General features: G+C 36.2%; 1 protein-coding gene across 2 annotated transcripts in view; it reads right to left on the bottom strand.

The window, feature by feature from the left end:
- Positions 1–27,346, bottom strand: part of PDE4B (phosphodiesterase 4B) — a 578,613-nt gene that overhangs the window by 451,336 nt on the left and 99,931 nt on the right. For both annotated transcript variants that reach the window (XM_074380971.1, XM_074380970.1), the window contains exons 2-3: positions 17,487–17,599; positions 10,895–11,133 (exon numbers count right to left, since the gene is read on the bottom strand). In XM_074380971.1, coding sequence (XP_074237072.1) covers positions 10,895–11,133; positions 17,487–17,528 — 281 coding nt within the window. In that variant the 5' untranslated portion in view covers positions 17,529–17,599. The remainder of the gene's footprint in view (positions 1–10,894; positions 11,134–17,486; positions 17,600–27,346) is intronic.

The following is a 27,346-nucleotide window of genomic DNA, read 5'->3' as shown; positions in this document are numbered from 1 at the left end:
GCCTCCCCTGATGCAGTTGCCAGGCAAGGTAATGTTGATTCTCTTCAGGACCCACCTTCAACACCCTTGTTTGCTTCTAAACCTATAACTATACCAAAATCCTGGCGGGCCCCTAGAGGTGAGATTGAGAGTGTAACCCATGAGAAGTTGCACTATACTCAAAAAGAACGGCTTGATTTTTCTCATTTACATAAACAGAAATCTGAAGAACAGTCATGGCAATAAATATTAAGGGTATGGAATAATGGTGGAAGGAACATTGAGTTGGATCAGGCTGAATTTATTGATTTGGGCCCACTAAGTAGGGACTCTGGTTTTAATATTGCACCTTTGGAAGTTAAGAAAGGTTTTAATAGTTTATTTGCTTGGTTAGCTGAAATATGGATTAAAAGATAGCCCACAGCTGGGCGTGAGGGCTCAAGCCTGTTATCCTAGCACTTTGGGAGGCAGAGATGGGCAGATCACGAAGTTAGGCATTCCATACCAGCCTGGCCAACATGGTGAAACCTGAACTCTACTAAAAAAAATATAAACAAATTAGCTGGGCGTGGTGGCATGTATAATCCCAGCTACTCAGGAGGCTGAAGCAGGAGAATCTCTGGAACCTGGGAGACGGAGGATGCAGTGAGCTGAGATCTGCCACTGCACTCCACCCTGGGCAACAGAGGGAGACTCCCTTTCAAAAGAAAACATGGCCCACTGTGAGCAAGCTGGAAATGCCTGGTCTCCCTTGGTTTAATGTACAGGAAGGGATCCAGAGGCTTAGGGAGATTGGGATAGTAGAGTGGATTAGTCACTTTAGACCACCTCATCCCAGCTGGGAAGGTCTAGAAGATATACCCTTGACCAATTCCTTGCAAAATAGACTTGTGAGGGCAGCACGTACATCTCTGAAGAGCCCTGTAATTGCTCTTCTCTGAATGCCAGATCTAATAGCGGAAACTGCAGTCACTCAACTACAAAATTTAAATACAATGGGAGTAATTGGATCCTGGTGGCACTCAACCGTCAAAGGCAAGGTGGGCATAGCCACCTTATTGGACAGCAAAGTCGAAGCAGAAATCAGATAGTCTGACTGGTGTAGCGCTCTGGCATGGGCTAATTAAACGCAATGTTCCTGGAAGTGAAATTGATAGGAAGCCCATTGCATTCCTACTTAATTTATACAAGCAGAAAACTTCTAGGTTGAATGGACAAAAGACTAATTTAAATTATAAAAAGAGAGAATAATGGCCCCTCAATCAATTTCTAGACTTGAGCCAATTTACAGACCCAGAACCCCTTGACTGAAGGGGAAGCCAGGTCCCCTTGAGAAAGACCCCTATATGTTACTAACAATTCCTACAGTGAATCTTTCTTCCATCCTTCCCCAAGGAAGTCTCCAGCCTTTTACCATTATACTGAGGGGAAAAAAAATGATTGACATTTTGGAAAACTACAGGACATTGGCTCTGAGCTGATGTTGATTCCAGGGGACCCAAAACATCATTGTGGTCCTCCAGTTAAAGTAGGGGCTTATGGAGGTCAGGTAATTAATGGAGTTTTAGCTCGGTCCAACTTACAGTGGATACAGTGAGCCCACAGACTCACCCTGTGGTCATTTCCCTAGTGCCAGAATGCATAATTGGCATAGACATACTTAGCGACTGGCAGAACCTGCACATTGGCTCACTGACTGGTAGGGTGAGGGCTATTGCGGTGGGAAAAGCCAAATGAAAGGCATTAGAATTGCCTCTACCTAGAAAAATAGTAAATAAAAAATAATATCTCATCCCTGGAGGGACTGTGGAGATGAGTGCCACCATCAAGGACTTGAAAGACACACTCGTGGTGATTCCCACCACATCCCCATTTAACTCTCCCATTTGGCCTGTGCAGAAGATAGACGGAACTTGGAGAATGCCCGTGGATTATCATAAGCTTAACCAAGTGGTGACTCCAATTGCGGCTGCTGTACCAGATGTGATAAACATATGTTATGTATATTTACATATATATTATATATATATATATATGTTTTTTAAGTAGCCTAAGTCTACCTTCACATATAGTGTGTGTATATATATATATCTTAAAACAGAATATTCCTATTTGCTCCTGCTTGTTCATTTCACACTGTTGTCTTTCATTTCCCTTATCCCTATACTGTAATCACCCAGTACATTGTTGATATTGCTTGAAACAGTTGTTTTATATAGTTAAGAAAGTTTATCTTGAAAAAAAACTAAACAATGTTATCTTATCTTCATTTATTTCTCCTCTGACACTCTTCTTTGTGTAGATTTGTGCTTATGCTCTATATCATTTTTCTTTTTAATGAATAACTTTTTTAACATGCTCTTATAATACAGATCTGCTAACAATGAATTTGCTCAGTTTTGTTTGTCTGAAAAAGTCTCCCTCTCTCCTTCACATTTGAAGAATAATTTTGCTAGTTATAAAATTCTAGCCTGGTGAAGGTTTTTATTTCAACACTTTAAATAACATACTCCACTCTCTTCTTGCTTTTATGGTTTCTGACAAACAGTCCAGTATAATTCTTATTCTTGTTCCTCTATATGTCTGCTTTTATTCTTTGACTTCTTTAGCAATTTTTGTCTTTGGTTTTCTGCAGTTTGAATATGATATGCCTAAAAGTGAGTGTGTGTGTGTGTGCGTGTGTGTGTGAATTCTTATCCGTGGATAATTACCAATACCTAGATCAAATATCAAGAGATAGTAAAAGAAGTAAAGTAATCAATTTCACGTAGGTCTACAAGTACGAAAGAAGAAAAGACACTAAAATAAGATTCAGATTAAACTATTGCAAACTCAGATGTTCCTTTCTGAAAGGGAGATAAAACAGTAAAGACACTAATATCTACTATATAAAATAAGAAAACATTTTACCCAAAGCCAGGAACATTCAGATACTGGGGAAAGACAGTGTCTTCAGGAACAAAAGTCAAAGAAATAGGTCCTCACTAGGTCCTTAGGAACACAAACTTAAGAATTATCATCAGAAGCTTCAGTTTAAGAATGTACAAAAGGCCAGGCATGGTGGCTCACATCTGTAATCCCAGCACTTTAAGAGGCTGAGGTGGATGGATCAACAAGGTCAGGAGATCGAGACCATCCTAGCTAACACAGTGAAACCCGTTTCTACTAAAAAAAATACAAAAAATTAGCTGGGCATAGTGGCAGACACCTATAGTCCCAGCTACTCAAGAGGCTGAGACAGAATCGCTTGAACCCAGGAGGCGGAAGTTGTAGTGAGCTGAGACTGTGACACTGCACTCCAGCCTGGGCAACAGAGCAAGACTCCATCTCAAAAAAAAAAAAGAATGTACTAAAGGTAATTTTATAGCCAAAACAAGTGTGGGATGAAGGGCCTAAGAGCTCCATATGAAGTAATTATGAAAGGTTTCTGTAATATTGTTAACAAGGTTATCTCAACAAAACCCTTGCTTTAAAAATAAGGAAAAGTATCATGTTACTTTCTTGATGCTACTGAAGAAATACCAAGTTACTAAGGAAGTAGCAAGCCAAAGTCTAAGTGGACGTTTCTCACCAAAGGTACATTAATGGACACCAAAGCTGCTTTTGGCCTGAGGATATTTATCACACAGTGTAAAAGTTAACATTGGTCTGATGACCTTGAGGGTCAAGGGGAAATCTTAATCAAAGCCAGCCATGCCCACGGTGAGGCATTCAAAAGGAGTCTTCCCAAATTAAATCAGAATTTCAAAGGGCTATTTTCTCAGAGCAAAGGTAAAACATAAGTAAATATGCCCCTACTCTACATCCAGGAGACTGCCAGAAGGTTAGCCTCCATGATAATCCAAGCAAAGCCAGGTGTTCAGGGTGTGGAATCAAAGGCAGCGGACCTTAACAGATTATAAACATGTTTCAAAGGGATGATTGAGAAATCCTCTAACCAATCTACCAATGCCCCAATGCCCCTACAGACCTGGTAGAATCATGTGCAAATTCTCCATGGTGAACCTTATTCTGATACTTTAAACTGTGCCTACAAATAATGTCTCAAGGACAATGAGCAGCGCACAATAAATTTTTAAAAATTTAGCACACCTCTTAAACCTAATGTTGAAGGGAATAAATAAGTCAAACGCAGAAGAGTACATATTACGTGATTCTATTATGTAAAGTTCAAAACAAACAACACTAATAGATGTTGTTAGAAGTATGGAGGAGGTAGTGATGGGACAGGAGCTTGGCAGGGGGGCAGGGGATACACAAGAAGAGCTTCTGAGATGCTAGGAACATTTTCTTGATTTTGCTCCTGGTTTTGTGGTTGTGCCCAAACTGTGAAATTTTATCAACATGCCCTCTTATGATATGTACACTTTTTTGCACACTGATTGTACTTTAATAAAGTTTTTTTCAATAGTAGTAAGGAAATTTTTTTATTTTTAATTCTGGGATACATGTGCAGGATGTGCAGGTTTGTTACATAGGTAAATGTGTGCCACGGCAGTTTGCTGCATCTGCCAACTTGTCACCTAGGTATTAAATCCAGCATGCGTTAGCTGTTTTTCTTAAGAAAGTTTTTTAAAAGCATGACCAATAACCATCAGGAAATACAGATAATAGAAAACAGACTCACTAAAAACTTTACATACTAAAATTAGCACAAGGGTAAAATAACTATTCTTGCTCTTTCAAAAAGTTTGAAAATATCTGCAGTGCAATATACAGCCTCTAAACTGATCTCTGATGATCTCCACCTCATTTATTCCTTTGCAGGATCCCCTCCCTTGTGCATGTGCAAGACCTAACGAACAGAATATACAAAAGCAATGAGATGTCACTTCTAAGACTGTAAAAATACTTTGATGTCTGTCTTGTTCACTCTCTATTGGTCTCTCTTTCTCCAAACACTTGCTCTGGAGAAAGCAAACTAACATGTTAAAAATAGCCTTCAGATGGGTCTGTGAGACCCACATGGCAAGGAACTGGTATTTCTAGTCAACCAGAGCCAAGAATTGAGCCAGTCAACAACCATGTTGGGAAGGTTGGAAGCAGATCTGCCCACTTTCCACACATGTACATGACTACAGTACTGGCCGATTACTTGATTCTAGCCTTGTGAACGACTCTCAGTCACAGGCACACAGCTAAGGCACGACTGGATTCCCAAGCCATAGAAACTCTTGAAATAAAAAACGTTAGTTAATTTAAGCCAGTAAATTTTAGAATTATTTCTTATGCAGTAATAGATAGTGAATATATTCAGGGAAAAGAAAACCACATAACATTATCCAGTATATTTTTAAATATATGAATATAAACTTTAAAATAAAAAATACAATAACGAAAATGAAAAGTATCAAAATAATAGGTTTTATAACAAATGAGACAGTTTTTTAAAAAATTAGCAAACTGGAAGGCAAATTAGAAACAATTATCAGAATACAGCCTAGAAAGACAAAATTAGCAAAAAAAAAAAGTGGAATAATTTAAGAGGAATGGAAGATAAAGAAGTAAGTTTTAAAAAAATACATTTAATCAGAAGTCCAAAAGCAGAGGAAAAAGATTTGCATAGAAAATATTTGAAGAGATAATGATAAAGAATATCTCACATCTGATGAGGAAGACATAAATTTACATATTCTAGAAGTCTGGGAAATCCCATATAAGATAAATAAAAGGAAATCTACCCTTAAGCACGTCAAAGTTCAACTGCCCAAATCCAGAGACAAAAAAAATTGAAAGTTTATCTATAAGAAAATTAGAGTGATAGCTGATTTCCTAATAGTAACAACAGAAGACAAAAAGCAGGGAAAAAAAATAGTTTCAAAGTGTTGAAATGAAGTAAAGACATTTTCAGATACACCGAAATAAATTCTAAAGAATTTACTCAGGCAAAAAGGCAAATAATCCCAGCAGAGGGTCTAAGATAAGAAGAGGAATTGAAATAAAAAATATTGGTAAATATCGGGGAAAATTCAAATCAAATAGTGAATGCAAAAAATAATGCTAATGTATTATGTGGTAAGATATATAGATAGATAGATAATTAAAATACATAAAAGCAAACTGTAAACAGGCAAGGGCTTGAAAGAGTAGTGTTCTAAGATCCTCATCTAAGAAGATTAAAGTTATAGATTAACTACAGATATTCAAAGCCCAGAATTGGCTTATTTTCTAAATTTGGTTATGCGGTATTGCACTGATAAATTTGATAGATCAGTAACTATTTAAAAAGTGAAATCCATCAGGGACTTGGCATTATACTAATGTAATTTATATGGGCCTGAAAAAACCACAGCCTTTACAGCAGAAGATGACTTAGGCTGCAACTGCTTAGGAATCCCTTCCTCTACACCATGCTTAAAAGTCCTGCTAACAAAATGAGAAAAATGAGGGCTTAATTTCTCTTAACTTCAGTTTATGAGAGCTGGAAACTTTGAAATCAGATTTTTTTGGGGGGGGGGGGTGCATAATACTCAAAAGAGCAATGATCGCTATTGGGAGAACAGCTTCACAAATGTGGTAGTAAGTCGGTCGTGGTATATTCCTGATATCTTTCTGGAAAGAACAGCCACATCCCTGATGTGCCCCTAAACTAAAGGTGAAAAGATTTTAAAAATTGAGAAAAGTTAAGGAAGAACATAGTTCTACCACTCTTTGATACACCTTGCAAGTGTCCAGAATGCACCAGCATCACACTTCCAGCCTCCTTCTGCCTCCTTACTCACTATTCACCAGGGAGAATGAATAATTTAATCTTTGTTGGTGTTTTCAGAAGAAGAAACTGGCCATGTACAATTAAGTGCTTCCCTCTACTTTCTCACATGAGTGGGATTTCTATAGATCCTCCATGCTACATGTTTTGTAGCAGTAGGCCTTCTATTCATGTGTATATTAGGGGTGAGGGGATCCTGCTCAGATCTAGCATCTATGTAATAATTATAGGGTTCAGTATTAGGAACCCACTTACCCACAGACATAAATTACATTGTTTTATCTTTTCTCTTTTTTTTTTGAGATGGATTCTCACTCTGTCACCAGGCTGGAGTGCAGTGGCACAATCTTGGCTTACTGCAACCTCCGCCTCCTGGGTTCAAGCGATTCTCCTGCCTCAGCCTCCAAAGTAGCTGGGACTAGGGGCACAAGCCACCACACCCAGCTAATTTTTTTGTATTTTTAGTAGAAACAGGGTTTTACCATGTTGACCAGGATGGTCTCGATCTCTTGACCTCGTGATCCGCCCACCTCGGCCTCTCAAAGTGCTGGGATTGCAGGCGTGAGCCACCTCACCCAGCATAAATTACATTTTTCAATATCAACTTTATCAATGCTGGTATTGATAAAGCAAAAATAACATCTTGCTTTCATATCTGAATTCTTTCATCATATTTCCAAGTTGGTTCCAAGAATTCAGGAGGTAAAATTCCCCTAAAACCTCCAATAATAGAAAATGGATAATTTTGGCTACTCAGTCTAAATATAGCAATAAAAATGACAAAAAATAATAACATCAAAATAACCATTAAGAACAAGTGACTGTGACACATGCATAGCAAACCTTTTCTTTTTTTTTTTTTTTTTTTTTTTTTGAGACGGAGTTTCACTCTTGTTACCCAGGCTGGAATGCAATGGCGTGATCTCGGCTCACCGCAACCTCCGCCTCCTGGGTTCAGGCAATTCTCCTGCCTCAGCCTCCTGAGTAGCTGGGATTACAGGCACGCGCCACCATGCCCAGCTAATTTTTTTGTATTTTTTTAGTAGAGACGGGGTTTCACCATGTTGACCAGGATGGTCTCGATCTCTTGACCTCGTGATCCACCCGCCTCGGCCTCCCAAAGTGCTGGGATTACAGGCTTGAGCCACCGCGCCCGGCAAACCTTTTCTTAAATTATCCTCATAACTCTGAAACGAAGGTATTGTCATCTTCATTGTTTGTTCATTTGTGTTTTGGGGAATGTACTATAGTAGCAGCTCATCTAAAAGGCTACAGAATGGAGGTCACCCAATAAAACAGGGCTTGACCCTTTCTAACTCTTTCTTGCTCCATGATAAATAAAACCACTGTTCTTATATTCCAGGCCTTTTGTCTGTAATTATGGCTAGTTTTCTGCAAATAAACATATCATAAAATCAGGTTAATATTTCTATATAAAACTTTCTTAAAAATTGGGCAATATTTTTCAATAGGACTCACTCAAATTATGTCACTGTCTTTGATGGCTTGATCTAGAACACATAGTCCCATACTATGACTTATTTAGCACATCAGCCAGGACCTCAAAGTCATTTTTTGTCCTTGATAACTGTAAAAGCAATTATCAAATCCTAGAATCATATCTTAGAGATCTTTACTAGTCGGGATCAGCAAACTCTGGCAGGTCAAATCCAGCCTGCTGCCTGTTTTTGTAAACAAAGTTTTATTGGAACACAGCTACATTTATTTGTTCACACATTGGCTATGGCTCCTTTCACAATATAACAGCAAGGATGAGTAGTTAGGACAGAGACTGTAGAGCTCATAATACTTAAAATATTTATTATCTGGTCCTTTACAGAAAATATTTGCTCATTGCTGGTCTTGGCATGGAAATTGATTCCATATTCTTGGTATTCTAAGTGGTAAGTATAATTATTTCTCTCACTTAGTCACCAGCTGTATTCAACTCTATGAACTTTCATCAAGTTGATGGCAATGTTGATAATTTGAACCCAATTTCCTCACTTCTAGTCAAATCATTTTTCAATCAGATTCCTTCACCAGTCTTCAGCTATTAGTATTAGAGTGGAAGCTGGATTTTCAAGAGATGTTTACAAATGCTTTTAGTTGCTTATATTTTAAAAAAAATAAATTTAGAGTTGATAACTGCATACTCTCATACATTAAAAAGTAGCCAGTTAGTTAAATAAAACAAACATATTATGAATGAATTACTAATATATGGTGCTCACTGACTCTACAATATGAATAATGCCTAAATTTTCTATTTCACCCTAAAATACTGACACCCAGAATGAGGCTACTAATAGTTGAGACAAGGTGTCTAATCTTCAAAAAAATCTTTATTGGATAATGATCAAGAGGATAAAAACTAACATTTGCTGATTACCTAATATATGCATTTTACTAAGCAAAGTACCTTAGATTACCTAATTTGATCCTCACAGTATCCTATGGGGTAAATATTATTGCCCTCTTTTAAAATAAAAACACTCAACTAGGAAAGATAAACAAGCATGCTCCAAATGGCAGAGTCTATATTTGATACTTCCAAGGAAGGAACAATTCTAAAACTGCCAAAATGTCCTTTAATTAGATGCACTCAAACTTTATAAGGCACTCTACATTGTTTCCTATGTGTTATTCGAAATATCTAACAACAGATATAGCACCAACACCCACCAAAACCAGACTCCTCTGTGCCAGTTTTCACCTCTTTGTTTTTAGGTTGTGAGGAATTCTGGAGGCTTCTGGAGAATACTCTGGAATAGTAGTAGGGGCAATCAGAGAGTTCAGGAAAGCGTATATTTACCAACCGGTAAGAAAGCATTTCAATATTTTAACAACTGGTAGAATTGTATCACTGCCAACTTGGTGAAAAACAAATCTGGAAATCTTTGAGACTCCAAATCTGTAATTATACAGAAGCATAATCAAGACTAATCACATAAGCTGTGTGATTGAGTACCCTATAAAGAAGCACCATGCCCCCTTTTAATTCTCAATGATTGGCTGACTGTTACATAATGTTAATTCAGCTGAACAGAAGATGCAAGACAGTCCTTCTCAAATATTTAACCCATTTTCTTTATAATGTTTTAGCATGCTTCTCTATCACACAGATTGTCTGATTAAATATTTGATGCTATTAACTGTAATACCTGGAGTTTTAGTGATCTAATAATGCTCAGTGTGTCAGGTAAACATTGACTAAAGGATGTCAAGATGCCATATATCATTCAAAGAGCACATACTGGGCTACTCATCAGCCCTGGAGAGCTCAGCATGTGGCAGAGGTATGTGGCACACCACAAAAATCATAGATTTTTAATGATTTACTAGAATAATGTTGTGCAATAATTTAATGTTTAGCCTTTTGCCTTGATAAATTATGTAAACAAAAAGTGATTTTTAAAGCAATACATTATTAATTCAAAATCATATCAGAGAATATATTTTCATTTTTATGATAAATCTCTATAATATGTAAGCCAACCATTCTTGAAAAATATTTTAAAATTATGTAGGAAAACAGAAATGAAAAGTAAGAATGTTAATTATTAAATATATAATAAAACACATATTTGAAGCAGTCATGGCACAATAACCACAATTATAAGATGATATGATTACTTTTCAACACTAGTTTAAAATAGCCTCTTTCACAAATTTAGACTCTGAAAAACAGTCCCAGCAACTTTGATAGCACCATTTTCATTGCTCTTTTGATTTACAATGAAGTGTTCTATTTTATAGATAATCAACAAACTAAGATTAATAAAGTGATATGACAATAAAAAGAAGCTAGAGCTAAGTATAGAGTTTGGCAATAAGAATATCACGTACATATAGTAGCTCATATGTAATGTTTTTCTAAGTTAAAAAATACTGATGCACACTGTATAGCTCTTTTTATAAAGTTAGATCATAAGTAGTAATTTTATTATCTCTTTACATAAATGCAAATGCATCTCATTTCTTTCTCAGTAGTTTTAAATGAAGCGTGTTTCTTCTTCTCTGAAGAACTAGAAAATATCTCCACTGTTTACAAGACCTTATCTTTGTTTCCAAATTGAAACAAATTCTTAAAATAGCAATCATCTTATATTTCACAGAAAACTGACATTTTAATACCATGAAATTGTATTTGTTGAAACTGGAAAATAAAATTTAGAATTGATATTTGATTTTGAGGCTACTCACCACTCCTGGCTTACAGTTGTAATAGCAATGCTTGGAAGCGTTGTCAAAGGTAGTGTGGTCGGCCTGGAAATACCATCTCCCTCGGGAGTCCTTGCCCTTTCACTCTGTCTTTGAGACAGTGGTGGTAACTGTAAGTTTCCTGAGCAACATCTTCTCCCTCTCCAGAGATCAATCCCAAGTGTGTTACTGGAAGAACTGTAGGATTTACTCAAGCTACATTCAAAATAATCTTTAACATTCTGGAGGAACCACAGAAAAGAAAAAAAAGAAGAGAAAGAAAATGAAATTCAAATGTTAAATGGAGTGAAACAAGAAACTAAAATGATCAAGCTGTCACTTATGATGTCTTGATTATCTCACAATCAGAATCTAACATTGATGTCAAAAGCTTAACAGAAAACAGTAGAAGGGGCTGATTCTCAGCTTTTAGAATAAACTTACCAGTTGCATATTCTTAGAGATCTTTAGGCATAGAGATAGTGTTTACTAGTTGTAGTATGTGCATTGGAGGCCTCCTTCTTTTCTTTCTAGTTTAATTTCTTTTTATAATTTGCTAAAATGATATTTGCTAAAATTAAAAATATATTTTTGAAATCAATGTTATTCTGCAACTATGGGAACAAACTATGAAAAAATATAAAGTTTCTTATTCATTATTTTATGTAATTATTTATTTTTATTTATTTTTTGAGATGAAGTCTCACTCTGTCTCCCAGGCTGGAGTGATCTCAGCTCACTGCAACCTTTCCTCCTGGGTTTGAGCAATTCTCCTGCCTCAGCCTCCCAAGGAGCTAGGATTACAGACAAGCGCCACCACACCCAGGTAATTTTTGTATTTTTAGTAAAGATGGGGTTTCACCATGTTGGCCAGGCTGGTCTTGAACACTTCACCTCAGGTGATCTGCCTGCCTTGGCCTCCCAATGTGCTGGGATTACAGACATGAGCCACCGCTCCTAGCAGTTCAGTGTTTTAAGTAAAAATATTTTTTTATCTTAGGACAGCTGAATGTTGCTAATTATAGGTGACTGTTATGTTCTTATGGAAGGTCTTCTTACAGTTGGTGATAATTTTTTCGTGAAGTTGTATAAGAACTCAGAATAATTCAAGAACATGCCCTAATGCTGACATAAATCATATACTTTGTGAGAAGACAAAGACATTCTGCTATAATCAATGATACAAGCTATTTATTCTTCTCATATCTTTTGGTGATTATGAGTTCTGAGATTGTCGGGAGTAGGAACCCCAAACGAGCCTCTGCCTGATATACCGATCATATCAGCTGAAAGATAGAAAATGTTACAGCTCGGCAATGGCCACTTACAGCAACTTAAGGTTTAAAAGTTAAAATTTTCATCATCCACACTTATATAGCAGGGAATAACGAAGTCCTAGCATCCGGCTAAAATTTCTCACCTGAAAATTACACTGTGGCCCTAAAAACAGGTACTTCCCATTAGCCCTTAAGACTAGAGTTAGGAGATCCTGAGACTAGACCTCCAAAAGTTTAAACAAAGTTCTTTACCCTTCACTTCTCCATCCCACAGCCCTTATCCTAGTTCATACAAGAATAATTAACTCAAGTTTAAGTAATTAGCTGGGCTAATTCAACAATCATTTGACATACATCTATTATTATTTTGCACTGTACTATTTAAGAAGGATACAACAGCAGAAAGTGGAATAGGATCTTTTCTCATAGAACACAGAATCTAGTGATTTACACTTATCTGATCCACGCAAGACATATTTTGATAATAGAAATCTGGGCAAGAACAGGCTTGACAATTTTCAGGAGCCTCACCCTCCATGCCAGAAAATGGGATATCATTATATTTTCTTGTGCTTGACTTACAGTTTTCAAATACTACTTATTTGAATTTCAGTAGAACCATAATTCAGTATCAGGAAGAAGACAACAATTTAAAATTTTTCAGAGTTTGAAACATTCTGGAATGCATCAGTGTTTCACTGTTTAGCAACTAGTTATTATATTAAATCCATTGCAGGCCTAGCACTTACTGCATGGGTGTGTGTGTGTGTGTGTGTGTGTAAATTAGAGACTGAAAGGAAACACTAATATATATGTTTATTTTTAAAAGACTTACAAACTACTTTAGGAGACAAAATATATAAAACCTTTTTGAAGAGATTTAAGAACAAACTGAAGGCTGGAAATTCTAGCTGTAAATCAGTCTAGTTCTGAAGATGCATGGAAAGAAAGCATTGTTTATCTGGAAAGCAAAATCTTGTCTGACCGATCTCCTACAGTTGACTATATACTTTACCTCTCATATAAGAAACACTGTACCCAAGAACAGAAATAAGGATATCATATTGCTAAACCACCAATCATCCTAGCCTCCTAATATGATTATTAGATATTTTTCTCCTTTAAAAAAAAAAAAAGAACTATTACCAACCAGGTTTAATTGTAGTAAGTGACCTTAATGGGTACTTATTTGGTACTTGTTATTTGAAAAATAACAAAGTCATGCCTATCACAAAGTATCTCCCACACTAACTTGCAAACAAGCTTGAATTTTCAAATTTGAAGTCATTCTTTAAGTTAAAAAGATTTGTTCCAGAAGACCTCAGTTGACATTAAATGCATTTCCACAAAGTAAGAACATGATGGAATAGCTTTCAAAAATTAAAATCAAGATGAAAACTTAATCTTGTTTTACAAACACTAATTAACTCATGCACATTTATTCACAATTAATAATAATTACACCCTATAATTCATACCCATAATTTATATACCACTACCTTAAAAATTACTAAAAACATCGAAGTAAAATTTAATTTAGTCAATTCTCAATTACTGATTTGTGATCTTGAATGTCTTTTTCTAGATTTTCAAAGATTTTAGGGAAAGAAACATTAATTTGAATGTTACCTCTGGAAATTACAACTTTTAAAATGCATCATACTTTCCAAAATTCACTTGAAATATGAACAATCCCTAAGGAAACAATCTAGTTTTGGATTAACCTCATGTTTCTGAATAACTGTTTGTTTAAAAGTCAATATTCTTGCCAATAAAATTTCAAAAGATTGTCACAGAGAAAAAGGTAATGGGAAATCCTGCACCTAAGTATAAGTTTGCAGAGAGGAGTGAGCTCTTTGTCATATCCCCACATCAAAACCAAGCAAGCTGGGACCATTGAAATGTCTAGATGAGAAATACTGGTGCTTAAGCAGCCAAGGTTTTGTTGCTGTTACTTCTCTTTTGTTTTGTCCATTTCAGTCATTTTTGAAGCTTTCTCTACTTTTCGAATTCTTCTGATTAAACTCAGAGTGAGAAAATGGAATAAGGTATTTTTAAGGTTTCCTACTGTGCTTCAGTACACGTTCAATTTGGACCATAGGATAGAATGTTTCAAGTCTTATGAAATCAGAAATTGAAATTACGGAAAGCAGCAAATGACACGAGTCCCCATTGAGGCTAAAGGTCATGATACTCCATGGGACAATAATAAAAGTAATTTTTTCTTTGAAAAATGTGATTTATTGTAGACAGTCACCATCAATTACAAGACTAGTTTGTTGGAGGCAATTATTATTGTTCTTACTATCTATTTTCCCTTCTTTGAAACAATCTTCTAATATACTTGTGTATATAATTTCTGTGATTAGAAATGCAAAACTATAACTGGAATATTTGTCCTTGGGTTGTACTATATATATATATATATATATATATATATATATATATATATATATAATGTAAAATATATGATATATATACATATATACTAGAGTATACTCATATATATATACTATACTCTGTGTGTGTGTGTATATATTAGCTATTCTCTTTCTCCCTCTTTTTCTCATTTATATGCTTATCTCCTGATACATCTCACCTATTTTCTCCTTTTCACTTTTTCCCTAAACCTGTAACTTCCTTCTCTATAAACGATCTTGTAATCCCTTTAGTCATAATTAATTGCTTGTGTTTAGTACTTCAATAGCACTTAATTTACCTCTCACTTCTGGAAAGTATTTTTCAAATCCAAAGCATTAAATGCATATTGTTCCTATACATACATTGCATTAAGCCTCCTTAATACTGTTCCTATACATACATTGCATTAAGCCTCCATAAATTTATTTATGTACCGCAAGTATATAAAGACAGGAGACACAGCACATTCCTGTATTTCCACAGACCCAAACATAGCACCTTGCATACAAGTAAAGGCCTCTGCATTCAGAGTCTTCTTTGCCCATATCTTCACAGGGCTCACTCCCTCACTGCTCACATGTCATCTCTGCCAGTATGTCATCTCCTCACATTGCCCTCCCATAAATACCCTACTCTCACCAACCAACCATTGTTTGCACCCCTGACCAAGTTCATTTTTCTGTATAGCTTTTATCATGGCTTGGATTATTTTATAATTTATGAATTTATTTCTGTCCTCCCTTCTGGAATGTCAACTCCAAGAGGACAAGGACATTGTGTTATTTCTTGCTGAATCTTTAGAACCTAGAACAGTGTTTAGCATACAATAGGTATTAAATTAATAATTAGGTATATATTTAAATCACTGAATAAAATTTGCTAAGTTGAAATAAGTAAGAATATAATAACATATGTCTGTCTTAAGGGTGAAAACTTACTTCAAGGGCATGGTATATAAAATATAAACTCTGCCATGTTGCTTTTGTGAAGGAAGTGATTCTATGTGAAGTATTCAATGCATCTTCACTCTACTTGAAAGATTCAGTTACACAATGAAAAGTTCTAGGTCAGCACTGTCTACTAGAAACAAAGGGCAAGGCAGAAATGAGAGCCAAATGTATAATGTTAAATTTTCTAGTACTGCATTAAAAAAGTAAAAAGAAACAGGTAAAAAGTATTTTAATACTATATTTAACATAGCCTTGCTATGCAAAATATGACCATTGCAACATATAATATTATAAAAAATTATTAATGCAATGTTTTGTATTGTACTGTATATTCAAAATACAAGATCTATTTCATGCCTACAGCAAATTTCCATTAAGATTAGTGCTTAATAGTCACATGTGGCTAGTGGCTACCATAGCAGACAGAGTAAATCTAGGTAATATTTATCCAGTATGGTGGTGTTAATGTTCATATTCATTGCATGTTTCCTGCAGGCAACCTTCCACTCCTTTTGAATATGGCCACCATTCCCTCATGGAGGATCAGGATTAGTATCCTGGATGCAATGATAAAGAACTAATTGTTTTTCCATCTTTTATAGATGGAATGCATTGCTGAGTGTTATTCTTCCAAAAAGCAAAATACTGGAGCACACAGTATACAAATAGTATTAAGGGACAATCCCAAGCTTTTTTTTTCTTTTCTTTTTTTTAAGAAAAAAAAAAGTTTTCTAAATTCCAGAAGTTTTCTTTTAGATATCCTGAGCAAGGTTGTTACTGAGAACTCAGACTGTAACTTAAGGGAAATGCCCTTCTGGTCCAGGAGGGAAGAAAAAAAAAGAAGTAAATGCTGCCACAAGTTGACAGAACAGAACACATTGACTATGTTCTTTGACACAAAAGAATAGAAATGGCAATGGAAAAGAAGAGTATTTTAAAAGCAAGAACCTAAATAGCATACCTAACTCTCCCTCTGCACTGTGGGTCTTACAGAAACACAGAAGGAAGCTGAGAATCAGTTTTAACCTTCCTGCCAAAGACTTTGCTGCAGGATGAGGCAAAGGGACCACAGGGTTCATGGGGTGAGCATCTATGAAACAGGAGCTTAACAAGATGGGTTATTACAGAAAGCAAGGAAAATTAACTTGTTTTTTCTTCTTCCCTCCCTTCTTTCCTTTCACATATCTGATCAGTGGATCTTAATTTTTAGCTCAATTACAAACAGTAATTGGGTAAAGACAAGAAAATTAAAGACACACTAATGGAGGACTGGTTAATTGAAAGCAAAGAGATAATTAAGGATCAAGATCCAAAGCTATAAAAGATAGTTTACAGACTTCTTCAGACGATTTAGATTCGGGTTTTTCAAATAAAGTACATGCCTATTTACCCTGGTATCCCGCTAGAATATAGTCTGATTTGTAGGTTTGAGGTGTGGCCTGAGATTCTGCATTCTCAATAAACACCCAGGTAATGTAAATGCTGCTGATCCAAGAACCACACTTGAGTAGCAAAGTCCTAGGGGATGTGTATACCACAAGCTTCTTAGAAGTAGTTGTCAAAGACCTCACCATAGGAAGTGACTTTCAAGGGTTAGCCATACATGGGTGAAAGTGTGGGAGAAAGTTATCAGGGAACTGATAATGCAAACAGTGTGGAAAGCGGAATTATCTGAGAGTGAGGATATGGACATAGACCAGAGATTGGTGGCTCTGTGATTGAAAACCATAAAAGTGAAACTCAGCCCATCTCCAAGATGCAAAGAGAGCATTGTTCCTGCTGTCCAACTCACAGAATGTCAGGTCCAGCTGCTGGCTATTCTCATGTCTTAGAAACACCTAGTTACAGAGTGGTGTGTTAAACATTCCCATCTGCCCCTTGACTAGAATTATCCAGTGACTTCTTTATTGAACAAAGCAAACATGATCAGGACCTTTTGGAACTTACGTCATCAGCTGTCACTGTCATCACACTCCTGCTTTTCTTCATTATAGAGGTGGAAAATATCCCCTCTTAGGATGTCTGTTATTCAATGCAGATTTGCTGACACTTTTTAATACCTACAGAAGAAAAAAGCACAAAAAACAGTTTTGCTGACACTTTTTAATACTTACAGAAGAAAAAAACACACACAAAAAAAACAACAGCTCTGTGTCCTTAGAGAAAAATATGTGGTATACTCTCTAAAGTAACATTTGAAATGCATACAATGTATGTGCAAAAGCAAACATCATAATTTACCAAGTTAATTAAATTTGACATGCTGAGAAAAGAGTTTCACCACATATTAATACAAAAAATCCAAGAAATTTGTACAACACTGTTTGGGAGAAGAGAATAAGAATAATGAGTAACAATTGGGCTCCCAAATAATCAATAATCATGAAAAATACAAAAATAATATACATTTCACACAAATGTTTTATACTTTACAAAGCACATTCCCATAAAATATTTAATGTTTATAACAGTTTGCAAGATTATTTTCATCATTTTTTAAATAAAGGAACAGAGGGTCAAAACAAATTATTTGGTCAAGGTAAGATATCTAAAATATGACGAGTTCAGAATTTAAAGAATATGGCTCCTTTATACTGTCAAAAAAAAAGTAAAGAAAGAAAAATAAACATATACAAAATAAATGCATAAAAAACCTTTACTCTTAATTTTTACCACTAGTTTAAACTTCTCATACGTCTAGTACATAAACTAGTAGGCAATTATTTATCACAGAAAATTCCAGCAACCAGTAGGTAGAGCTTGAATTTCCTGGTTTAAGTCAAACAAATCTAGCTATTTTGAGATAGAGATGCTGGAGTTCATGACATTTGCTTTGTGTAGATCATTGGAAGTCACTGTAAAAACAAAGAACGTCAATAACACCAACAAAATTTAAGGATGCGCTCTGTGCAAACCAAAGAAAAAGAAGTCACTGGTTCTTGAAGACTCAAAGGGAGAGGGTAAGAGGAGGGTAAAAGGTAAAATAGTATCTCTTGGGTACTATGTTCACTATTTTGGTGATGGGTTCACTGGAAGCCCAAACCTCAGCATTACCCAATATATCCATTTAACAAACCTGTACATATACCCCCTACATCTAAAATAAATTAAAAAAAAATAAAATTGTCATACAATGGACTATAAGACAATGCAAAGAATTCTGTGTTTGCAGAATTTAACCAAAAAACATGTAATATAAAAAATACAAGATCCAGGCCAGGCGCGGTGGCTCAAGCCTGTAATCCCAGCACTTTGGGAGGCCGAGGCGGGTGGATCACGAGGTCAAGAGATTGAGACCATCCTGGTCAACATGGTGAAACCCCGTCTCTACTAGAAATACAAAAAACTAGCTGGGCGTGGTGGCGCGTGCCTGTAATCCCAGCTACTTAGGAGGCTGAGGCAGGAGAATTGCCTGAGCCCAGGAGGCGGAGGTTGCGGTGAGCCGAGATTGCGCCATTGCACTCCAGCCTGGGTAACAAGAGCGAAACTCCGTCTCAAAAAAAAAAAAAAATACAAGATCCAAGAAGTATTAGTCCATATGATAGTTTCACAAGGTCTCAGTACCAAAAACGTCCTACTGTTGCTGAGCTCAAAGACTCCTATATATTTTTTCACTGTGTCCATTTAAACCTTAATGCATGCCTTATTGAAAAAAAAAAATGTCTGCTTCTGACCTGGTGTGGTAGCTCATGCCTGTAATCCCAACACTTTGGGAGGCCAAGGCAGGCAGACTACCTGAGGTCAGGAGTTCGAGACCAGCCTGGGCAACATGGTGAAACCCCATCTCCACTAAAAATACAAACATTAGCCAGGTATGCTGGTGGACTCCTGTAATCTCAGCTACTCCGAAGGCTGAAACAGGAGAATTGCTTGAACCCGGGAGGCAGAGGTCGCAGTGAGCTGAGATATTGCCACTGCACTCCAGCCTGGGCAACAAAGAGTGAAACTGTCTCAAAAAAAAAAAAAAAAAAGTCTGGTTTTCTAACATGAAGATATATATAGATTAAGAGCATGATGAAATTGTAGCTACGTGACTAGGAATACTAAGTAGTGACATTGTACGATCACCCAGGAAACCGGGGTTGAATTTCTAACACATAATTTGACTACATTATGCAGAAGTTGGCAGTGAAACTGACAAAGTAGATAAGAGAATGGGGGAAGGGAGAAATTTTGCCTTTATAAGTGCTCCAGCGCGAGAACCCAACGGGCTTTTCAGGTATTTGATTCAATATGCCAGAAAAAGAATTTCCTCAGCATATACCAAACTATGGTGCTCCTCTAATGCTGACCGAACAGCAGTAGGCAGAATTTTAAGGCTTTTACTCAAAGGCTGCTTGAAATCCAGCAAAAGTAGACAAGTAACAGAGATATCTTACCAGGATTATAGTCAATATTAAGGGCCTCTATAGGTATGGTTAAACTTGAAAAAAAAGTTCAAACTCCTAAATTTAAGAAAAGCAAGATCTAAATTTGTATTAAATGCTGGTTATAAAACTATATATACTCAATGATTATAACTGTAAAGTTGTAAGCATATAAAATATAAAGACGCTATGTGAAATGATGATGGTGGAATAATAATAATAAAATAAGGGTTATAGAAAGTTTTCTAAATGAGTTGAATTTGTTTAGTGGAGACAACGTAGAACGGTATGATGTTCAAAAATATAAAAAGGAATGCCAAGAGTGTAATACATGTAGAAAGATGCTGTCATGAGGATGCTTACAACAGGCAGAGAGACAGAATGTTCCAGGGTAACATCAGTAGATCTTTTGACAAGCAAGAGTATTTCTGTAAGGTTTTAGCCATGGAAATAAATTTGTTTTATGATCCTTCGAGTATAAGAGTTTACTGTATAAATTCATGTGCCTTCAACCAGAAACATGTCCTGGCTAGGAAAAAGCAGGATCACAAGTTACAAGGCAGTTTCCAAATGTTCGACAATAAAAATATATTATTTTGTATTTAGGGGAAAAAAGTCAATATCTAAGACAAAAAAAAAAGCAAGAAATATAGATTATTTTCTGGATATTGCTCATCTGCCCCTTCAGACACACTCTTGGCCCTTCTCCATGCTGGTCTGTGCCCTGGGTGGCTGGTCCTCAGGGATTGTCTAGCCCTCTGGTTCTTGGGTATGTTCAGCCAATGAAGGCAGTTGCAAAATATCAGAGGGCAGGAGGAAAGAGGGGTCCCTCTCTGCTGGCCATAGTTTAACCATGGCTAAAATGTTCTACTTGAGATCACAGATCCTGCAGGCCTCCCTATCTAGCTGTAGAACTGGAAGCAGCTTCCCATTGTTGCTAGCCTCCTGGTATTTCACAGTCCTTTTTGGTTATCCTGAACACTGTCCACAGCCTTTGTGAATAGTACCTCCATTAAACTCTCTTTCATCCTCTAAGAGAATAGGGGCAGGGTGCAGTGGCTCATGCCTGTAATCCCAGCACTTTGGGAGGCCAAGGTGGGTGGATCACGAGGTCAAGAGATCGAGACCATCCTGGTCAACATGGTGAAACCCCGTCTCTACTGAAAATACAAAAAATTAGCAGGGCATGGTGGTGCGTGCCTGTAATCACAGCTACTCGGGAGGCTGAGGCAGGAGAATTGCCTGAACCCAGGAGGCGGAGGTTGCGGTGAGCCGAGATCACGCCATTGCATTCCAGCCTGGGTAACAAGAGAGAAAACTCCGTCTCAAAAAAAAAAAAAAAAGAAAGAATAATCTGTTCCCTACTGGGACCCTGACTAATACAGACTTGGTTCCAAAACCTTACAATAGTTAGAAGGTAACTGTTAAATAGCTCCCCCTCAGTTCCTAGCACAGTGACTGACACAAGCAAGTCTCAGTAAATAACTATTCAAAGAATAAATGAGTAAAATCTCCTTGAAGATCTAGATTGGTTTTGATAATTTGAGAAAAGGTCAGCAAGCATTATCTCAAGTTGTGTTTGTAAGGCAAAAATAGTTTGGTGTCCTCATTCACAGGTGACAATGGAGATTCTTTTCAGGAACCTCTGCTGCCTTTTGTTTAGGCTAAGAGAGATGAAGGATTTACACTGAGCCATTTTAAGCACCCTACATATGTGATTTCAATTATGTCATAAAAGCAACCAACCAAATGAGCTAGGCACAAGTATCAAGACAAGAAAGGGAATCATGTCTTCAGAACGGTAATGAAATCTGCCCAAAGGCATGCACTCTACTGGTTAAGACCAGAACATTCTTGTTCTAAAACAAAGACTATTAACCTATCACTGCACAGCTGATTGGGTCTTATTTACATCTTTTCAAGGTGGAACTAAGTGAAATGGTTTTTATATCATTTTTTTTCTGATGTTGGTAATACAAGTTAAGTTGATCAGTTTCCTGGAGCCATGCTCCCTGCTATTGTAAGGACAAAAAGAAGTAATTTTAAAAGATACTGACATTTTTAAATGCCTCACTCATGTTGTAAATGAGAGGACAGGTCAGGTTCTCTTAATCTAAGATTACTGTCCCTTACAAAATTTGCTTCTGAATAATATAAAACACCATATGTTTCATAAAAGCAAAGTATTTCTAAAAATTTATAAGGTAACAAATGTGATGACAAATTCCATTTATGATATATGTTTAATAGTTTTCCCTGTGGTTTCATATTTCACAACTTAAAAGCGGTACTTTATAATTTATATTATAAATATTTAAATTTTTAAATTCTGCTTTGAAATTCATATTAGTCCTTCATAATATTCCGTTATATTCAGACTGTAATATTCTTTAAATAATTGCATCATTTCCTCTTTCCCCTTTCTCCACAGGTATTTAAAGGCTAAAATGAGGAAAGGGTCTTTTCGCCTTTCATGGGTTAGAGTTATCAGTATTAGTGATACACAGCTGAAAAGAATTTCAACAAATAATGATAATTACTTTAAAATTCTATATCATGGACACATGCTAGACAAAACCATGCATAAATGATAAAAACAAAAGTAGTATTTTGAGATTTAAGAAAATATGACTTTTTCCCAATTTAAAAATTATCTTTTAGTTTGGAGATGATCATTCTATTTTTATGGAACTAATTTACTGAACATTCTGAACTTAGTAGAGCACAGATATGAACTAGTCTTAATTTTTTCTCCAGTAACTGTTTTCCATATGCAATATCAAATCTACACTCTCCTCCTTAACAACAATTCAGATTGATTTAATAACTCCCATCTTATAACTGCTTTAATTCAGTGGACAATGTCTGGGACTTGGAGTGGGAAGAGAGAATGGTCTACTCTTTTATTCCCCCTCCCTGCTTTTATCTTCAGGTTCTAGCTCTTTCCATATTGTGGCAGAGTAGAAGAATTAATGACAAAAAAGAAAAATCTCTTACTTAACTAGGCATTTAATTGTAGTCCTTTTTTTGAGTGTCTCTGCTTCTCTGGTAAAATTAGACTTACTTTGATGCCTTCTCTAAGGCAGGTGTTGAGATGAGGCTCTTCCTCTAAAGGGGCAGTAGGAACTTCACACTGGAAAGAAATAACTTTTCTAGTCTCCTCCATTTCGCCCACATTGGTACACATTGACACTCTAGTTGGTAAAGTCTACTCTCTTGATTGGAATAATGACATGATGGCGCAAGCTGCAATGTCCACTTGATCCAGAATAAGCTCAAGCATCCTTGTCACACTAAATGTATACACTCAATGTCAATGTACGTACACAAATGTATAGATATATCTAAATGTATAGGCTGCTTTGCTGCTATTTCTTCTCTGTTCCCTGCTATATCTCTCCAGTTCTCTTTCTCCTTCTCAAAAATGCAAAAATTCTTCTGTATAAGTGATCATGGAGAGAAAAGATACTGTCGGCTATTTAACAATGTCTTTCAGCCCCAAGCCAATCATTCTAAATTCTGCAGTGTGAGTCAAACTACATTTAACAGGTTCTCTTTCTAGGTGACTTCCTTTAGCTGCTGACAATGGAAATCACTGGTAGGAGACTACAAGAGAGTTGGAGAAAGACCCTCTTTATTCTTCCTGGAAAATGGAAAAATTGGGCATTCCCTCTTGGCAGACCCAAAACCAGCCATGTGAGATTCTGACATCTTCTCATTAGCTTCAGAGTGGATGTTTGCGGGTCACAGGTCTTCCAGAGGTGACCCCTACTTTGCATTCCTTGACCCTCCTAACACCATCTTCCGCTTTCTTTCCTCATTGCTAGGAATGGTAGCTGCTTCTTGCAATTAACTAATCTTTGGGTTGCCTTGCTGGTCACTTTTCACTTTCATCCTCTAATACCTGTATACAGAACGTGAACTAGTTTGATGGCTTTTAATTAACTGTTTTGAGTTATAGTTGCCCTTTCTAGCTTAATAGGAAAAGTCCTACTCATCATCCTTTTAGATGAGAAAATGTTCATTTATGAAATGATAATATAATGAGGCATTGGTGTATTTTTGCTTTGTTTCTTAATGTTCTGAACTGAGAAAACTAGAAATTGGCCATTCTGTGTGAGTCACCTAATTCTTTGGAAATTTTATCAATTCATAAAGTATAAATGTCGAAGAACCTCAAAACTAGATCATGAGATCTTAACTTTTACAACTAACATTAAGGTTTAGTTCAAGAAAAGGAAGGTTTTCTGGTTTGTGCTAGCATCTAATGCACTATGAACTGAAAAAAGACATACCAGACAAGGTAGGCCCTGAACTGCTCTTTCCCCTCCCAGACCCCACTAGCTATAGCTATCCGCTTAGCTCTGGGACTTCAGTTTCCTCAATTGTCAAATGAAGGGATTGGAATATAATTATCCATAAACTTTATAACGCTAATGAAATTCCAGAAAACTATAAAAAACAGCTCTCAAGACTCAACAATCAGATAAACATATCCAGAATTTGATACATAAAATATTAGACTTCCCTCTTTAGTTTGCATCTACTGCTTTCACCACACTTTCAGAAATTCAGGACTATTACACTCAGTTCTTGCTGCTTTTTGATTTTAATTTGATAGAGATAAACAGAGACAAATGTGCTTCCTCCTAAAAATTTTTGAAATTGTATGATACAAACAATAAAGAGCAAGTAAATTTGAGGAAAAAAATGTATACATAATAAGGAAGGTCATTTTCTTTGTAAAGTTGCTCAATATTTAGAGGGAAGCATTGCTTGGAGAGAAGAATCCAGTTTTTTTTTTCAATTAAGTACTAAGTATCAAGGACTTTTAAGATAAAAATTGAAAAGTGTTAGGAATTAATATGAACTTAAACCATCAGCTTAGCCTGAGAGAATAACACATAACAAAGAGATAATGGCATCCTTTTAAATAATCATCAAATGACAAAGTAGCAAGGCTAAATGCTTCTTTGAGTAAAACATGTCTCCTGAACAACCACTTAAACCAATTTCTACTGTAAAATATGTTCTTTGTAAATTACTAATAGGGCACAAATTTGAAATCAATACACTTGGTGACGAAAAAAGAAAAATTGTTAGTATTCAATTTGCTGAGCTTGATGCTAATTTTCAACAATAACAACAGAGAGAAAGGGACAAACGAATCCCATGTTTCTCCGTGTGTAAATAATGCCTTAATTAATTTGTTAGTGAACTTCCCTGCAGTAAATACTAAGTAGGAAAGTTTTAAAGCATTGAATTATTTTTCTTAGTCTAAAAAAAGTAACCTGAATAATCTCTTATAGTTTAAAATACCGTAAAGTGACATATAAATCACTTTGGTTTCAGTCATTTTATGTTTCATCTTAAACAAAGGGAAAAGAACAAAAAAGCCCTGTATTTAAATATATTAATAACCTGGTATTGCTAGCTTTGTCCACCTCTGAGAGTTTTCATCTCTGAGTTATCACTGTGCCAAAGTGAAGATGACATTAGAGGAGGTTTAGGATGGATTAGGGAATTTTTGCCATCTCCTAAGATGAACCACAGGAGATCCACAAATATGTAAAAGGCAAGTATGACTGAAACACATTCGATTCATTTAATAAGTATTTGCTGGGTATCTGCTCATACTCTAACTTAGATCTTCTAAATGCCACCTTCTAACAGCCACTCTAGGAACTTAATTAATATTACCAACTTTCAATGAGAGTATAAAAAATTAATTTGCATTCATGATCCAAAACCCCCATTTCCATCCATCATGAAAATCACTTCTTTTCATCTGATTTCTCAAAACAACATCAACAAAAGACTGAGAGCCTAACATGCGGCAGAGACTTGCCAGATGCTGTGGATAAAACAAAGATGAATACATATAGTCCTTGACCTTAAAATGCTGCTGTTTCATCTTAGGAGAGGAGAATCAATGCTTATTCCTCCTGCAATACTGAACACAGTGGCCTGCGTCAGGTTCACAATGCGGTGTGAGAAGTGCAATAGCTCATGGGTTTATCATGCGAAAAAATGAGTAAAGGCCATGGCCACCTATATGGCAAAAATACTATCAAGGAAAGCTTCATTGAAGAAGATACTGTCCTTTTCGAGGTACTGTAACTATGGAACAAAGAAAGAAGCCCTTCCACTCCCCTTCTCTCTATTCTCCAGTGTGATCTTTTAAAATGCAAAATTCCTTATATTAATCCTTGGCTTTGCATTCTTTATGGCTTTCTGTAATTTTTAGGATAATGCAAAATCTTTAATATGAAAATTAATCATAGAAGTCCCTACAAATCTTGTCCCTGCTTGACTTTTAAGCTTCAACTTCCTATTTTGGCTTCCACTTGTTTGTTCACCTTATGCTTATGCCAGGTGACTCTCCCCTGTAACTCATTTAGGTTTAGTTCAACTGGATTTAGAGTGTATCCAGCATGCCTTTCTTGTCTCCAGACTTTTGCTACACTGTAACACGTCTTCAATTTTGCCTGGCTAACCCATTCTTCAGCCTTCAGCTTTGATGTCATTTGTTCAGAAAAGCCTTCATGAACTTCGGCTACTTGTAAGAAGGTATTATCACATTATTTTTCTATTCACAGTATTTTTCACAATTACATATTTGTTGGTATGAATGGTTTTATGCTTCCCAGAAGCTCATAGAGAATACTGCCAACCACTATGTCTCTTGTGCCAAGCAATAAATATTTGCTGGAAAATGTTTGAATGAGTAGACTAGATAGGCTTGAGGCCTCTTGCTAGATTCTCTGAAAGTGTGATAATCCAAAAGCAGCAGATAGGAGGGGGCATGAAATATAATCAGAATGCCTGGTAACTGCAAATGTCAGCTATATTGACAGGATGCATATTCCTACTCTTCTGACAGAGATATGAATAGCTTTGTGGCAGGTACTCTGGTATAGTCCCTAAATCTATCATCTCATGTAATTCTCACAATTATTTTTATCTCCATTTTTCAGGGGAAACTTCTGAGGCCCAGAAAGGGTGAATGACTCATCTAAGCTCAGTAATCTAGGAAGAGGCAGAGAGACAGGATTCACACCCAGGCACTACGCTTGCAGAGCTCACGAAACCAACCATTACCTCTGCTGCCACTTGGAAGCAGCAATAAGCATTATTTATCAGAGAACAAGCAGCAAAGGAGGATGGTTGGGGCCAAGCAACAAGATAATTGGGAATAAAAGTGGTATTTCAGAATAAGAAGGAATTAGAAGATGTTTTAAATGATGAAACAAAAAAGAGAGGGATGCAGTTGGCAAAACATATGGAGCCTATGAACAGCTACTCTTTTATGTAATCTCATAAGAATTTGCATTAAATTAGAAAATGTAGATTGTGTGTATAAAACTGTATATCTAAACATAACTTTAAAAACATAATAATTTGCCTCTGTTTTATCTTATGCTTCAGCAAGAATTCATC

This window comes from Saimiri boliviensis, chromosome 11 (genome assembly GCF_048565385.1).
Source record: "Saimiri boliviensis isolate mSaiBol1 chromosome 11, mSaiBol1.pri, whole genome shotgun sequence".
NCBI lineage: Eukaryota > Metazoa > Chordata > Mammalia > Primates > Cebidae > Saimiri > Saimiri boliviensis.
Note: the sequence above shows the minus strand (reverse complement) of the source record. Positions and strands in the feature narration are given on the sequence as shown.